Genomic DNA, 17693 nt, shown 5'->3' on the forward strand with positions numbered 1-17693 from the left:
TTATGAGGATTAAATGAGATCATACAGCTAAAACACTAAGTTTACATACAACAACCATTTAACAAATGTTAATTCTCTCTGTGTGTTATTCTGTACCCACACCCTAGCCTTCAACTTTTACATTCCCATAGGAATAACTCAGAAGTTGAGTTTGGTGCAAATTTTCAAACCACCAAAAAGAATAAATAGAAACTTTCAAGGTCCTCTAGTTCTCTGGAATTCATATACCTGGATTTAGACTATGTATTCATATAGAAGAAGTGAATAAAACCTAATGAAAAAGAAATTAAAAAGTGAACTATAACATAGAGAACAAATACAATCAATGATAACACATTATTCCTGATCATAATACTAATACAATAAATGTCTGCTAAATGGATAAATATTGAGAGCAAGAGAATGAGATGGTTGGATAGCATCATCAACACAATAGACACAAGTTTGAGCAAACTGAGGAAGATAGTGAAGGATAGGAAAGCCTGGTGTAGTGCAGTTCACAGCATTGCAAAGAGTAGGACATAACTTAGCGACTGAACAACAACAACAGGTGGATAAACGATTCTGTCATCAAAACAAAATGCAGGTATGAGCACAAAAAGTTTAAGTCAGCATTCTTGCATTTGTTTACATCAAAAGTCAATTTAACTTATATTGTATAATACATTAAAAAAATTAAAAAGCCATTTCTTCTTTAAATTATCTCATTATATTAAATTGATATCAATTATTCTATTAAAACCTACATATAGGAACATTACTGTCAAAGGATCAACTCTCATTATACAATATTGACCATAAGAACTAAGATATTTTTATACCTCTTTTCGCATTCCATAGTTTGTTTTGGCTTGTTTCTTATGACATAAGTTGAATGATTAAGAATCCTAGAAGCAAATCAGCACATTAATTTCATAATATATTAAAGAGAATAGTGTATATACATGATATAAAAATGTCGATAATAAACTGCATCTGGTCCATGAAGATCTTTGCTAGAAAACAATATTTAAATATTATTTAGATCAGATGCCCATAAGTTCACTGGCTATTATGAAGGAATGAAGCTCACCAATTCTTCCATGCATTTTCTTTTATAAACCCTTTATCGAGGCTTGGATATTTTCCAGCCATGTTATTTTCCTGTGCATATCAAACTTTTAGCTGAGATAGAAGATAAAGAGATGCAGATTGTTTAAGTATCATCATAACTGACTTCATTTTTCCCAGCATAGCAAATGATAAGGCCATGTAGAAGTAATAAACAATCATTTTGCCAAATAATAAACTTTAATTCCAAATGCAAAGCCAGCGCTAAGGTTCAATTCTTTAAAAAAAATCCACAAGTCTATAAAACTTTTAATAACAGAATGAAACAATATATTTGAAGAAAACCAAAAAAAGAAAGAAAAATAAAGACTGATAAACCATTACATGAGAGAACCATTTGTTCATAATTTTATAGAATTCTAAGTATTGATCTCAAAGTCAAAAGCAATGAATAATAATCTATCTTTAATATAAGTAACTAATATATTTGAATTAATATTTATCTATTTACTATGGATATAAATGTTAATTTTCCATTTTAAAGTTTAGTTTTATAGGTAGTAGAATATCTGCCTTTTATTCAAAATAATATAACCAGATGTCAACTATCAAAAGAGTACACAGAAGAAGAGAATTTCAAATTAAAGATACATATTGACTATTAAAATATATAATGAAATAAATATAAGTTCATAATTACAGAAAGATGGTTTCATAAAGAAACCAATTTCCACTACCCCAGTTTTTCTCACTAGCTAAGATCTAGTAGAGCCTCAACAGGAGGAAGCTACAGAGAGAGGCAAATGACAAGTATCACATACAAAGCAGTGTAGCTTTGCACCAAGTAATTTCTAGATTACTGACATCTTTATTCTTCTTTGTGTGGACAGGCACTAAAATTGTATTGAATCCCCAAATGCAGAGGAATTTAGATAATAAAATATCTAAGAACATCAGGAAAAAATATATCATTAAAGACTAATTTTTTAAAAAGGAAGTGAATCCTAAGAATTCTCTTCACATGGAAAAATATTTTTTCTGTTTCTTTATCTGTGTATGAAATGATGGATGTTCACTAAACTGCTTATGATAATGATTTCATGATTTATGGAAGTCAAATCATTATACCAAACACCTTATACAAGGCTGTATGTTAATTATATCTCGATAAAACTGAAAAAGTAAAAAATTGATTTAAAAAGGAGATATATCCTTTTTAACACTGCAAAGTTCCTGGGAGAGGGGGAGGGTCAGAATTATTCCCTTGGAAGGGGGCATCAAACTACAATGCTCCCCACTGCAGTAAATTCAGAATTCTCCCCACACCACACACACTAGTGTTGTGACTACTAATGTGCATGAGTCACATTAGAGGAGAAAGAAAAATATTGAGCTCTACTTACTGATATAATATATTTTATATTAAAAATTCTCTGAAAAATTTTACTCTGTACATTGATATTTAATGTTTTACTGTGTGATACTCAGAGTCAAAATAAATGTCTGTTTTATCTAAATATCTGTTCTAGATTATTAAAACACTTCCCTAATCCAGGTACCAGTACTGAATTTTAGGTAAAAGAGTATATGTATAATTCAGTTGCATTAACCTGGCCACTTAATACTTAAGGTGTCCACAAACTCTAGATACCTTGATGCACGTCCTGCTGCTCTGGTCCTCTGGAAGAATTTTTCACTGAATGATGCTCTATAACATAAAGGCCTCCGTCTGTATTCATATTTCACGTACATCAACCAAACCAAAAGATGGAAGAAGTAAGATGTTTTGGGAGAGGATAGGGAAGTCATTAGTAAAGCAAGCAGAAAAGAAAGAATGGATAGATTTTAAGGGTTGAGAGAACTACCTAATTAGTTATAACAAGCTAGAAGTTAACATAATGCTCCTCAAATTAAGAGTTCATATGATCAGAAAAAGAAAAAAAATCACATGAAAAAGTAATGTACATAATTTCTATAATTCAAAACTAAAATACTAAACTGCTCCAAATCTGATTTTGCTTTACATGATCCTTAAATAATTATACTTCAATATAACTTTTCATAATTACTTTTTAAAATTTAACTGTATTACATAGTACTCAGAAGTACATCTTTCCACAGTAAGTAAAAACTCTCAGGACACACATAAAAGCAAATCAAATAATTATTAAAAGTAAATATATATTAGAAAATACTACAGAATAAGCTAACAGGAATGAACATGCTGTGGGAACCAATCAACGGAAGCTATTCATTGCAAAAGTCTTCATATAATCATTTCTTAGCATGAAAATCAAATTTTAAGAAGCCAGCTAAACATTTACTTAATAAGCCACATAGTAAGAAAATCAGTATAAGAAAGAACAGTAGCCACTTCTCTAACACTAAGATACATAAGTAGAGTTGGTGGAAATTTGAAGAATTGGTTAAATAATTTACAGAGCAATATTATTTTAAGATAATAGTTTTTTATTTAACTTCCAAAATTATAATAAAAATAAAATTATGATTTGTGGAACAGCTATTTTAATATAGACAAGGTCACTGACTCAAGGGGACTTCAATACACTCAAATATAAGTAAAAATAATCCGATCTTTTAAGAAAGAGGATAAAGATTAGCTTTAAAATTTTAACAATAAACTGTCAATATAAAGTAGTTTAATATATGCATCTCAATTAGACAAAGAAGGGCAGTATTATAAATAACTAGGTTTCAGACTTTGAACACTTAGGATTTATCTACTTGATGGTTTACTTGGTGATCTCTTTTCCCACCCTTTTTGATTACTAATTCTGTGCAATATTCTCTTGTTATTTTCCTAGGATAGTTTCATCTACCAAGTACTAGTATAAACCTTATTAAAGAATTACATATATCTTTTAAAAAAACAGTGTGAACTAAAGTGGCAAAGATGCTCTAAGAAAATCATCACTGAACTCAACATAAGCTGTTTTTAAATTCCCTCTAATTTTGAAGAACAATGGCTGGCTTCTTTTAGATTTAGCTGAGAGTTAACACTGCATTTACTTTCCACGAATAGCTAGCTAAAGAACAGCTAAATAATAAGCATACAGTCAAAGTAGAAATCCTAAGTGGTACTTCTTGCTATACAAGAATAATCTTACCCCAGATAAATTATTTTAAATCAAGACTAACAATAAATAGACAAAAACATTGCAACAATTATATTAAAACTTAAAAAGAAATATCAAAACTTTTGGTTGATTTGCAATTTTAAATAGCATTTCAGATTCATTTAATAAAGCTAGAATCTAAAACAATACTTTGTGAAAGGGGAAATCTACAGCCAGAGAAGGTATAAAAACTCAAATCCTCTAAGGAATATATTCTTTTAGAAGATTACTTTTGACTTTTAGACTCACTAAAATTTATGTGTTGTAACAGTAAACAATAATTTTAATTATCTAAATCTAAGAGATATAAGCATTAGCAGGATATTTTAGAAGGAAGGATGATATGATTTAATGGAGAAAATAATAGATTCAGCATAAGAAAATTCTGAGCCCAGTTTAAGTTTAGCCATGAACAGAATTGGCTAGGGATCTAAACTGTCTATAGATTACATATTTTAAAAGTAAAATGTACTCCTTACTTTATGTCCAGATATCATAAAATTTTAATGCCTTCAAAAATTAGACATAGTTATTATAATATTAATGTCACTGATTATTAATCCAAAAAGCTCTTATATTTATATGCACTAACATCTGAAAAGGAGAATGGAAACAGTTCAGAGAAAGAAATTAATTTTGCATAAATTTCAAAAATAACAAAAATTATGTAGAGAGAACATATTAACTACATTAATGGTTCCTACTAGCTTTAAATTTGATCTCATTTTCAAGTAATTAACCAGTAACAGTACTAACAAATACCTACTATGTACAAGGCAGAGCTGGGTACTGCTTTGTATTTATTACAAACTATCAAAAAGCAAGACCTATGAAACATCATTTGATGTATTTAGGTTGAAAGAGTAGTTTAAGTCAGAGGGATAGATGTAAAACTAATACAACAATAGGAGAAAAATGAAAATATAGAAATGATATATATGGCTATATTAAAATCTAAAATTATACACTCAAATGCAATTCTTGACATGAGGGAAATACATATTGTTGTGGGTTCTTATAAAATCAATATTCTCTGTTCATAATGATAAATCTAATTTTTTCACCTGCCAAGTAGGGGAGGTAGAAACTTAACTACTTTGTAAACTACATAGAGCAGGTGGTGGCTTGCTTCATCAAAACTCTTAAACCAATGGGGCCATCAATACTTTAATTATACTGAAGGGGAGAAAACACATACAACCTCATAAGTAGTCAATTTTTAAAAAGGCCCATTAGAAATGAATCACAGGAAAGATTAGAAGATAAGCTTCAAAAAGGATGACAGAAAAGCGTGATAGAGAGTTATGACAGAAGAAAAATGTCAATTGGGAATGAGGATACATTAGATATAGAAGGGATAAATATATTTTCTAGTATGGTTTTTAATTCTATAAATGTAGTAGCAGTGCAAAAAGAGATACTTAGTGGTTATTTTAAAAACTATTATAGTGGCCCCTAATACCACACATCAGTCATTGAATAAGTTTTAATAGTAATTATTTTTCAAAACATCTTTAAGCAAATGCCAACATACTTTTTTAAACATCCTAAAACATGGTCCTGTGATCCATAAACATTTATTGCTTTGAATATGTAAAAAACATACCAGTTATCCAAGTTAAATGCACCAAAATTATTCTTTTAATTTTCTCAAAACAAACAAACAAAATCTCAGTTCTATTTTATTATTTCGAAATTATTAATATAAATGTAGCACTCTCAATACATGAAGATGGCAATAATAGCCAACCCTCAGCAGCACGCAGAACCTTCTCTGTATAAAAAATGGACTTGCACTGATTTTATACTCATTAACACAAGGTCCTGCTCATTGCCAATAACATGCATTTGGCGAAAGCCTAGCCAGAGGGAGAAATGCTCATTGACCAAGACACAGACTAAAGTGAACCTGTGATTCTCAAACTGTCACACTGATTTAATCAGTGATTATATAATTCAATTTTAAGGAGTTTACACATATCCCAAGTAACTCAAAATCAGATAAAAAGCACACTATATACTTGTGACATGTACTTGGAAAGAATGCTTATAACATATCATGCTATTGTGAGCTAAGATGAATATCAATTATTAGTATTTAGCACAAAGGAATAAAAAAGATACTGAAGCAATAAATAGAATGACTATATGAGGATAAAGTATTCTGTTAATTATATATGTAATTTTATATTTCTTTCCTAAGTATTTCCTATTATCTTTTAGTAGACGGTCTTCTTGTTTACTGTTTGACAATCTTTAAATATCAAATTTAATGATTATAAAATTTGCCCATTTAAATCTCATTACTGAAAAAAATACCTGTTCTTCTGCTCTTGCTGCAATAACTGAACAGCTATTTTCCTCAAATCAGTTACTTCCTTCAAACCATCATCCTCTTCCTCAGTAAGTAGTTGTTCTTTCCCAAGTCTGAAAGGTAACATAAACATGATTATCCAAAAAGTAAGGCAGATGATATTTTATGCCAGCTTTCAGATGTAGAAACCTTTTTTTGTTTTTAATAGCACATGAAATGTTCTTGTATTTAAAATGTTAAAATAAGAAATAAAGAATATTGAAGGAATATACAAACATATTAATATCTATCCTCTCTACTCAATAGGAAATGTCGCATTCTGGTTATATTAATATAATTAATGGCTAACAAAGTAAACTGCATTACCATTTTGTAATTTCTGAAATGTGAAATGGCCATAGTAATTTAACAATGCATATTCTCCATCTTGAGTATAATAAGGACCACAGAGCTCTATTTGCCTATCTTTAGAAATAAATAGAAAATGTTATGAAAATTTTTCATTTTATCAAACCACTCTGCTTTTATCAGTTCATTTATTTTGATTTTTAAAATCTCTGTGTAAAATGTTTAAGTAGTAGAAATGCAAAATAGATTCAGATAAGATTGGAAAATTTGCAAGAAAAATTCATTAAAATATATGTATCTTTTTTATCATTCAAAAGAAAACAAAGAAATTTTAAAATTTTTCTCTAAACTCTAGCAATCTTATCCCAAAGGCATTTCATTTAAAAAATGGTGTCAGTGACTTCCCTGGCAGTCCAGTGGTTAAAACTCTGCATTTTCACTGAAGAGGACACAGATTTAATCCTTGGTGGGGAAACTAAGATCATGCATGCTGCATGGTAAGATAAGTAGGCAAGTAAGCAAGTAAATAAATAAACAATGGTATCAAACCTAAGACTCTGTATCTTTACCATATCTTACATGCTACTGGAGTCTCTCAAGGTAAGACAACTGTCCTCATGCAATAACATGAGAAAGTAAGAGAAAAATGAAACACAGAGAGTAAAACAAAGCACTGTATCTCCTTATGGAGCACCAGAGATGATTAATTAATGACTATTAAAAAGTTTCCAATGAGGTCATTTGAGGGAAGCACAATACAGAGAAAAGAGAAAAACTTGGGGATCAGAAAGCTAGACTCAGGTTCTAGTGGACACTAGCTAAGTGGTTTTAGATAAGAAACTTTATAGTCTCCCAGCTTTACCTTCCTTATCTGTAAAAATGTGGACAATATCCACCCTGTAGGATTTAGTGACAGAGAAGGCAATGGCAACCCACATCAGTACTCTTGCATGGAAAATCCCATGGACGGAGGAGCCTGGTGGGCTGCCGTCTATGGGGTCACACAGAGTTGGACACGACTGACGCGACTTAGCAGCAGCAGCAGGATTTAGTGAAGATTAAGTAAGAAACATAGCAAAGCACGTAGCACAGATCCTGGTAGATGGTAGGTATTCAACAAACACTCTTTCTTTTCTGAAAAAATGTGGTAGGTCAATTTCTATCATTTCATAAGATAAAGGATACAGAGAAGATCCAAAGTAAATTATTTTAATAAAATAAAGAAGTAAATACCCTTAAAATTACCATAACCAGTCTCATGTAATGTAAAGTTTATTAAACCAAGAGTCAGAACACCTCAGTTTGAGACACTTGAAACTCCAGGTCTCAGTTTCCCAATTGGTCAAATTATACCAATACCATCTGTTTTAAAGAACAGCTAAATAGCTTAAATGAGGCAATGTATGGGAAAGTATCATTTTCTTCAATAATAGTAATAGGGGACATTATAATTACACTTATGGAGAAAAACAGTGTATATACTACATTTAACTTATATGTTTACTATAATTTTCAGCTTCATTGAGGAAAGCAGGCAGATGAAATATTCACAAATTAACTATCTGAACTTAACAGGTAAATGAACAAAGAATTTATTCATTCAAGCTTCAGAAATATCTGTGATATTTCAAGTATTAATAAGCAATACTTCAATTTGCAAATTCAGGTGTGCTTACCTTTTTGCATCTCCCAATTCTTCATTTTTCTGAGATTTTTCAGGACCTTTCTCTTTTCCCTTATATAAAAGAAAGTTATCATTTTAAATTGTATGGTTCACTTTTGTGAGATTAAGGAGAACTTGGTATTGATATTTGTTCAAAGTTTTCTTTACCTTAAGGAAAGCAACAAATGATCCAATATGTGCATCTCCTTGTTCAGGAACTACTACATCATTTGTGTTGGCGTCAGTAAAATCATACACCTCCTGGTCTAAGTATAGATTAATACTTATTAGAAAACATGAATAGTAAACAGTGTGCTCTGCCACTGCAGTGCTTAGAAAAAAGTATCTTTTTCTCAATAAAAGAGTTGATCAAAGATACTATAATTTGGGGGCTTCCCAGGTGGTGCTAGTGGTAAAGAACCCACCTGCCAATGCAGGAGATGCAAGAGATGTTGGTTCGATCCCTGGGTCAGGAAGGTCCCCTGGAGGAGAGCATGGCAACCCACTCCAGTACTCTTGTCTGGAGAATCCCACAGAGAGAGGAGCTTTACAGGCTATGGTCCATAGGTTGCACAGAGTCGGACATGATTGAAGCAACTTAGCAAGCACGCACACACTATTATTTTTAAAGCCCACTTTAAAAAATATATTCATTTTTAAAAAGGGATATATATACATGACATAAAAACAGCAGACACTTTATGAATTACCTTTCTGAGAATCAGGTTTACTTCCTGTTGAGTGACTGTCATTTCTTGATGTCTGCTCTCTATTTGATTCTGAGACTTGAGAATGAAGGCTGATTGTGTCATCATCTGATGGCTGAATGCAATAAGTAAAAAGTAAAAATGAGGCATTTTAAATATATGATAAGGATTGTTTTAATTACATATATGAAGTACAGAACACCTGATTTAAATCTCCAGTTTTAAAACCAAAAATTAATATGAGGTTTACTGTTTTGCTTTTAAAACTGCACGTCTTTTTTTTTTTAACTTGAGGTCATAAAATGCAATGCTGATCACATTTTTAAGCAAAATAAATGAAATGTGTGCAAGTGCCTATCTACTTCAAAGCTCCAGTAAATTTTTCGTTTGTTTTTCTAATAAAATTTTAAAATAAAATAGTTCAGTAATAGAAAAAACTCACTTCTGTTGTAGACAATCGTTTCTCTCCATTATCACTTCCAATTCCAGAGTCAGGACCATGATTTTTATTTGGATAAAAATCTTCCATACTATGGAAATACAAATTCTAAGGGCAGTTAAGGTTTTCTTCTTAAATAGATAATACATAATTGACCTAGAATTTTGCTAGATAATATAGAATATATATTTTTGATATGTAAGATCCTTAAAAACATGAGGAGAAAAATACTGGATCATATAAAACACTTTATTCATGTCCCTCATGTAATATTTTCATGTGCTCTATTGTAAAATAGGTTACAATAGCCTTAACAATAGCCTATTATTTATTCTGAGAGATTCAGAAAAGCAGATAGTCCTGCTAGAAAATCATCTTGATAAAGACCTATTTTTCTTATGAGTTTGTCAAATTCTACCATATAATGCTGAAATGTTTTTTAACCTTAATACAACCATTTCTTCTTCATTATCTCTAAAAATATATTTAGCTTCATAAATAAGGACCATTAAGTAATTAAGAGAAAAAAGGTCAAAAAACGCCTGTAAAGCATTGAATAAGCAATTGTTTTGGTGTGAGGAAAGAGCTGTCCTTGTAAATTTCTGAATTACAGAATACCACCGAAGTTGCAAAATAGTTTTCACTTTAATTTGCAAATTTATCATATACTGTACATTGACCACTGGTTATATGCCAAGAACTGGGCTAAGTTTTTCTTAAAGTATTTTAAAGATAATACTTCATATTCCTTGTGAAAATTCTAGCAGGTTATTGGTGCTTTCTCATTTTACAGAAAAAGAAACTGAGGCCAGAAAGGGTTGAAAAAATGACTCAATGACATACAACTTGCAAATGGAAGTCTAAGTTTTATCCCAAGATTATCTAACACTGAAGTCCCTGATCTGTTATATTTCTTCCCCAAATACTGATTTTATACTTTTCAGGAGTATATCAACAAACTTAGGGAAGCAATTACCAAGGGTTAAGGCACTATGCTGAACACCTGAGATGAGATGAATTTTAATGTTTGCTTTCAATGCATTCTCAGCCCAGCGGGGGAGTATGCTTATCTGTTCTGAAGGATATGACAAAGGTAAACGGGGCTTCCCAGATGGTTCAGTGGTAAAGAATCCACCTGCCAAGCAGGAGACGAGGGTTTGATCCTTGGGTTGGGAAGATCCCCAGAGAAGGAAATGGTAACCCACTCCAGTATTCTTGCCTGAGAAATCACAGTCAGAGGAGCCTGGCAGGCTATAGTCCATGGGGTCACAAAAGAGTCAGACACAACTTACCAAATAAACAACAAGAACAAAGGTAAATATAAATTTCTCCTTGGGAAGGTGAGGAAAGGCTTCACCCAAGAAAGAAGCATTTGAGATTAATCTTGAAGGATGAAAGACAACAATTGCTAGCATTTGCTGAGTGTCTACATTGTATTAGATACTATGCCAGGTGCACCTCATATTTTATTTATAATGAAATTGTACGATTTATGCATTATTATTTCTTCTTACAAATGAAGAAATAAAGCTAATAAAAGTTAACTTTCCAAGGGGAAATATTATGACATTTACTGAGTATCATTTACTGAACTAGTTGCTAGGCACACATTTAATTCTCACAACAAGCTTTTGAAATATGTATTGTTAACATTTTAAATAAAGAAACAGGCTCAGAGAGATTAAATAACTTACATAGGCCAAGGAGGAATTAAGAGGTTTAATGAATTAATCATTAAACCATGATTAGAACTGAAATCCATCTGACTCCACCACCCAATAATATATCCATATACTATACTAACATACATTGGTGTGTTTGAAACAGATGACAATGATAATAATAAGTTATTTGTTGAGGAATTAATAAGACACCATGATAAATACTCTATATGCATTATTTTATTCAATCCTTACAACATCTGTATGATTATTTTCCTTTTCACATACAAGAAAGCTAAAAACCAGAGATGATATGATACAAGGACATACAGTTATTAAGAGTTGGAGAAGAGCTTCACGAGGATATTATGTCTGACTGCAAAAGCTGAAGATAAGTGTAACTACTGCAATGCCTATATAGAATAAAGAGTTTACAAAATATCAAGGAAAGGTATTCTAAGTAGTAAGAACCATATAGCCAAGAACATGAGTGAGAAACTAGAAAGTACATACAAGAACTAAGTAATTCAATACCAGCTCTGTGTGAAGGATAAGTACACCCAAGAGCCACAAATAAACTCTATTGATCTGTCCTGTCCAATACAGTAGCCACTAGTCATGCTTGGCAACAGAGCATTTGAATGTAACTAGTCCAAATTGAGACATGCTACAAATGTAAAATACATGCTAGATTTCAAAGATTTAAAAGAAAGTGAAATAACTCACTAGTGTTTTATATGTAATTATATATTGAAATTTCAATTATGTAGAAGCTTTATACAGTCAGCAAAAACAAGACCGGGAGCTGACTGTGGCTCAGATCATGAACTGTTTATTGCCAAATTCAGATTTAAATTGAAGAAAATAAGGAAAACCACTAGACCATCAGGTATGACCTAAATCAAATCCCTTACAATTATACAGTGGAAGTGACAAATAGATCCAAGGGATTAGATCTGATAGAGTGCCAGAAGAACTATGGATGAAGGTTCAAGACATTGTACAGGAGGCAGTATTCAAGACCATCCCCAAGGAAAAGAAATGCAAAAAGGCAAAATGGTTGGGTGAGGAAGCTTACAAATAGCCGAGAAAAGAAAAAAAGCTAAAGGCAAAGGAGAAAAGGAAGGATATATACATCTGAATGCAAAGTTCCAAGGAATAGCAAGGAGAGGTAAGAAAGCTTTCCTCAGTGATCAATGCAAAGAAATAGAGGAAAACAACAGAATGGGAAACTAGAGATCTCTTCAAGAAAATGAGAGATACCAAGAGAATATTTCATGCAAAGATGGTCACAATAAAGGACAGAAATGTTAAGGACCTAACAGAAGCAGAAGATATTAAGAAAAGGTGGCAAGAATACACAAAAGAACTATACAAAAAAGATCTTAGTGACCCAGATAACCACGATGGTGTGATCACTCACCTACAGCCAGACATCCTGCAGGTGCAAAGTCAAGTGGGCCTTAGGAAGCATCACTACAAACAAAGCTAGTGAAGGTGATGGGATTCCAGCTAAGCCATTTCAAATCCTAAAAGATGATGCTGTGAAAGTGCTGCACTCAATATGCCAGCAAATTTGGAAAACTCAGCAGTGGCCACAGGACCGTAAAAGGTCAGTTTTCATTTCAATCCCAAAGAAAGGCAACGACAAAGAATGTTCAAACTATGGCACAACTGTAAGCATCTCACACGCTAGCAAAGTAATGCTCAAAATTCTCCAAGCCAGGCTTCAACAGTACATGAACCAAGAACTTCCAGATGTTCAGAGCTGGATTTAGAAAAGGCAGAGGAACCAAAGATCAAATTGCCAACATCCACTGCATAATAGAAAAAGCAAGAGAGTTCCAGAAAAACATCTACTTCTGCTTTACTGACTATGCCAAAGCCTTTAACTATGTAGATCACAACAAACTGTAGAGAATTCTGAAAGAGATGGGAATACCAGACCACCTGACCTGCCTCCTGACAAATTTCTATGCAGGTCAAGAAGCAACATTTAGAACTGGACATGGAACAATGGACTGGTTCCAAATCAAGAAAGGAGTACATCAAGGCTGTATATTGTCACCCAGCATATTTCACTTATATATAGAGTACATCATGCAAAATGCCAGGCTGGATAAAGCAAAAGCTGGAATCAAGATTGCCAGGAGAAATATCAATAGCCTCAGATATGCAGATGACACCATCGTTATGGCAGAAAGCAAAAAGAAACTGAAAAGCCTCTTAATGAAAGTGAAAGAGGAGAGTGAAAAAGTTGGCTTAAAACTTAACATTCAAAAAACTAAAATCATGACATCCAGTCCCATCACTTCATGGCAAATAGATGGGGAAACAATGGAAACAGTGTCAGACTTTATTTTCTTGGGCTCCAAAATCCTTGCAGATGGTGACTGCAGCCATGAAATTAAAAGATGCTTGCTCCTTGGAAGAAAAGCTATGAGAAACCTAGACAGCATATTTAAAAGACATATAAAAAATAGACATTACTTTGCTGACAAAGGTCCATCTAGTCAAGGCTATGGTTTTCCAGCAGTCATGTATGGATGTGAGTTAGACCATAAAGAAAGCTGAGTGCCGAAAAATTGATGCTTCTGCAACTGTGGTGTTGGAGAAGACTCTTGAGAGTCCCTTGGACTGCAAGGAGATCAAACCAGTCAATCCTAAATAAAATCAGTTCTGAATATTCATTGGAAGGACTGATGCTGAAGCTGAAGCTCCAATACTTTGGCCACCTGATGAGAAGAACTGACTCACTTGATAAGACCCTGATGCTGGGAAAGATTGAAGGCAGGAGGAGAAGGGGACGACAAAGGATGAGATGGTTGGATGGCATCACCAACTCGAAGATCATGAGTTTGAGCAAGCTCCACGTGTTGGTGATGGACAGGGAAACCTGGCATGCTGCAGGCCATGGGGTCACAAAAAGTTGGACACAACTGAACAACTGAACTGAATTGACATACTGAAATGACATTTTTAATATATTGGGTAATGTAACATGCATTATTAAAATTAATTTATTATTTTTTAAATGGGTTACAAGAAAATTTAAAAATTACCAATGTGGCTCATATTGCCTTTCTATTGGATGGCACTGCTAGACACCATCTTCAAATCTATCTCAATTCTGTCCACTCCTTTTCATCTCTACTGCAATAACCCTATTCTAGACCCCTTGATCTTTTGGTAGTACCACAACACCCTAACTAGTCCCTGTGTTTTCACTTGTTTGCTTCCAATGTATTCTCTCTATAAGAGCCAAAATAGTTTCTTTAAAAATAATTTAATCATGTTATCCTCCTGTTTATAATTGTCCAATGACTACCCACTGTACTTTAAATAAAATTCAAACTTCTTACCACAACCTCCAAAGCCCCCGTATAACTTCAGCCCTGACTAACTTTCCAAAGTCAACTTGTACCACAATGCTGGCCTCCTCTCAGGTTTTTTTTTTTTTTTAACATACCAAGTTTCTTTCTAACTTAAGACCTTTGCCCATGCCATTATTTCTGCCTGAAATGCTCTTTCCCTCACTCTTTCCACAGCTAACTTTTCTCCTTTCAGGTCTTGACTTAAAACCTCACCTTCCCAAAGAGACACTCCTCAACCACACTCCTGAAACATGTTCCTTCCTTTCAAAGCACTCACCAAAATTTAAAATTATGTGTGTGTGTCTGTGTTCTTGTTTTATTTAACAACCAACTCCTCCACTAGAATGTGAGCTCCATGAGGGCCGAGGCCAATATGTAATTCAACAAACCCTGAATCTACTGGTAGGCACTCAACTTAAATAAATAAATGACTAATATAATGTATGTCTTACTAAAGTAATTTTGAAATAAATATAAAAGCATACTAATAGAGATTAGTATATGAATTAATTCTAATTTTTGTAGAATTGTTTGGGCTACTATCATTTATAATATTAAGCAAACTAATCTTTGGCAACTAAATTTAATGCTCAGATTCTTAATCATTCTAAGGCAACAAAAATATTTGAGAAAAATCCTATTTCGGATTCAAAAACTTGCACTGTTAACAATAATACTTACTATGTTGGCATTCCATGTAGTCTAAACTATGCCATAAATACAATAACAAATCTTTAAGTATTTAAGTCAGGGACAGTCTCCCTTTGTATAGTCTCATCCCACTCCAAATTATTTTCCATAGTATTGGATGGAATTATGTTTTCATAAAATCTTTCAGTCTAATCTACGTCTCAAAAGGATGAATTAAAAACAAAATATCAAATCTAACATTTCAAAATCTTTTGAGGAAAAAATACCAATATCAAACAGAATATCAATGATAAATCATCCCTTATCCATAAAGAATTGAATAAAAAAATATCCATATAGAAATGCATCAAGAAAACAGAGGTGAAACGTAACCAACCACAAATGTCTTACTCTTCCACTAACCTCAGTTCAAAGTCAAATTCTACTTATTCCAAATTTACAGCATAGTGATTACAGTAGAACATTAACAGTTGTCAAGTGCTGAGAAATTAGTTCTTCTGTACTAGAATGTCAGAAGTGCACTTTTACTTTACATTTTACTACTAAAAGCTTTAATAATAAATTTTTTGAGAAAACTCCAAATTTATTCTACTATCAGAGGTTCACTCTATGATGGTGATATTTCACTTCAGCTAATTACTGATTTTAACACTGGACCAATCATCCTAACTATATTCATTTCACTCAAAATAAACAAATATCATCTATATATAGAGAGAAGACACCATCATCATGAAATTAGAATCTTACAGAATATTACATTACCTGTCTGTGAGAGGTTGGGAGGGCATTCTTTTACTCAATGATGGAAGATCCAGAGAATCTGGTTTCTTATCCATTCTGCAACACGCTTGGATATTTAAGTATTTAAATATGTGTACTTTACCTTTTAAACATATCTGTCAATAAATAATAGAGTAAGATTATAGTTCCAAATATATAAAGTCATTTACTAATTTATTAATAAATTTTAATAACTTCAAATTACTCTGAGATATAACAATCATGATACTTTACATATTTAAATACTTTGTACTTCTGACACTAGGTGAAAAAAATCTGACAGAACTGACAATAAAACTATTGTAGTCTCTGTTCTTATTATAAAAAACTAAGTTAATTTTTCTGTATTTCCCTGAACTATTTTGTTAAAAGCACAATGTACAAACCACTAAGCAATATAAAGTTTATAATTCATAAAAGTTGCCTTCACTAGAAAAAATGCTGCTGCTGCTAAGTCACATCAGTCGTGTCTGACTCTGTGCAACCCCATAGACAGCAGCCCACCAGGCTCCTCCATCCCTGGGATTCTCCAGGCAAGAATACTGGAGTGGGTTGCCATTTCCTTCTCCAATACATGGAAGTGACAAGTGAAAGTGAAATCACTCAGTCGTGTCCGACTCCTCCCAACCCCATGGACTGTAGCCCACCAGGCTCCTCCGTCCATGGGATTTCCCAGGCAAGAGTACTGGAGTGGGTTGCCACTGCCTTCTCCAGAAAAAATGAAAAGAAATATATTCTTTATAGTGGTAAGAACAGAAAGAAAAAAAATAACCCATGTAATTCTTTAAAGTAACCTCATCAGAACCACTAAGTCTAAAGACTGGAAGAAAGTTAATCAAAAGAATGCAAATACAGGATAAATTTGTTGAAAGGTGTGATGGTAAGCCACTTAAAATAAAACAAAACAAATTTTTAAATCGTCAATTCAACTAATATAATATCCAGGAAAATTATTTTCATTGACAATAAATAAAAAAAAAATAATAAGGGGGAAATACTGTGTGAAAGAAAGTACTTTATATAAAAAAGATAGAAAATGAGCAGTAGGGAAACAATAAGTTGGCTTTACAAAGGATAACTGCAATCACCATAAATGTTATCAAATAAGTATTTCTCAAAATTTAGAATAGAAAATATTGTTTTATGGATGTACATAACCTAGCAACACACAAAAACAATCAAAGAAAACAATAGAGATAGCACATTAAAACGTAATTATCATTCCAGGTAGAAAGGAAAAATGGTTCTTAGGTAAATCTAATAGATACCAGATCTGACTTGACCACTGAAAAATTTCATTTAAAAGGAAAATGTAAACCATTTGTGCTTTAGAACATAAATATATTACCAATTAAAATGTATCCTATTATCTATCCAAATTTATAAAAATTATCTATTTCCAAATTAAATGCTGAAAAATTACTTTTGTAAATTTAATTTATATCATCATAATTCACATACAGTTTTAAAATCAAAGAGAATTATAAAACAGTTAACAAAAAATTAATCCCCTGTTCCACCCCTTTGGGCTTCCCTGTGCTGTGTCTCTAATAATAAACTATGCAC

The 17693-nt window shown here is 32.4% G+C and overlaps 1 protein-coding gene across 1 annotated transcript in view; it reads right to left on the bottom strand.

Moving 5' to 3' along the window:
• Positions 1 to 17693, bottom strand: part of LRCH2 (leucine rich repeats and calponin homology domain containing 2) — a 104233-nt gene that overhangs the window by 36679 nt on the left and 49861 nt on the right. Inside the window, exons 6-12 of the mRNA XM_024988537.2 lie at positions 16110 to 16243; positions 9662 to 9749; positions 9223 to 9334; positions 8681 to 8778; positions 8526 to 8584; positions 6507 to 6614; positions 822 to 887 (exon numbers count right to left, since the gene is read on the bottom strand). Coding sequence (XP_024844305.1) covers positions 822 to 887; positions 6507 to 6614; positions 8526 to 8584; positions 8681 to 8778; positions 9223 to 9334; positions 9662 to 9749; positions 16110 to 16243 — 665 coding nt within the window. The remainder of the gene's footprint in view (positions 1 to 821; positions 888 to 6506; positions 6615 to 8525; positions 8585 to 8680; positions 8779 to 9222; positions 9335 to 9661; positions 9750 to 16109; positions 16244 to 17693) is intronic.

This window comes from Bos taurus, chromosome X (genome assembly GCF_002263795.3).
Source record: "Bos taurus isolate L1 Dominette 01449 registration number 42190680 breed Hereford chromosome X, ARS-UCD2.0, whole genome shotgun sequence".
NCBI lineage: Eukaryota > Metazoa > Chordata > Mammalia > Artiodactyla > Bovidae > Bos > Bos taurus.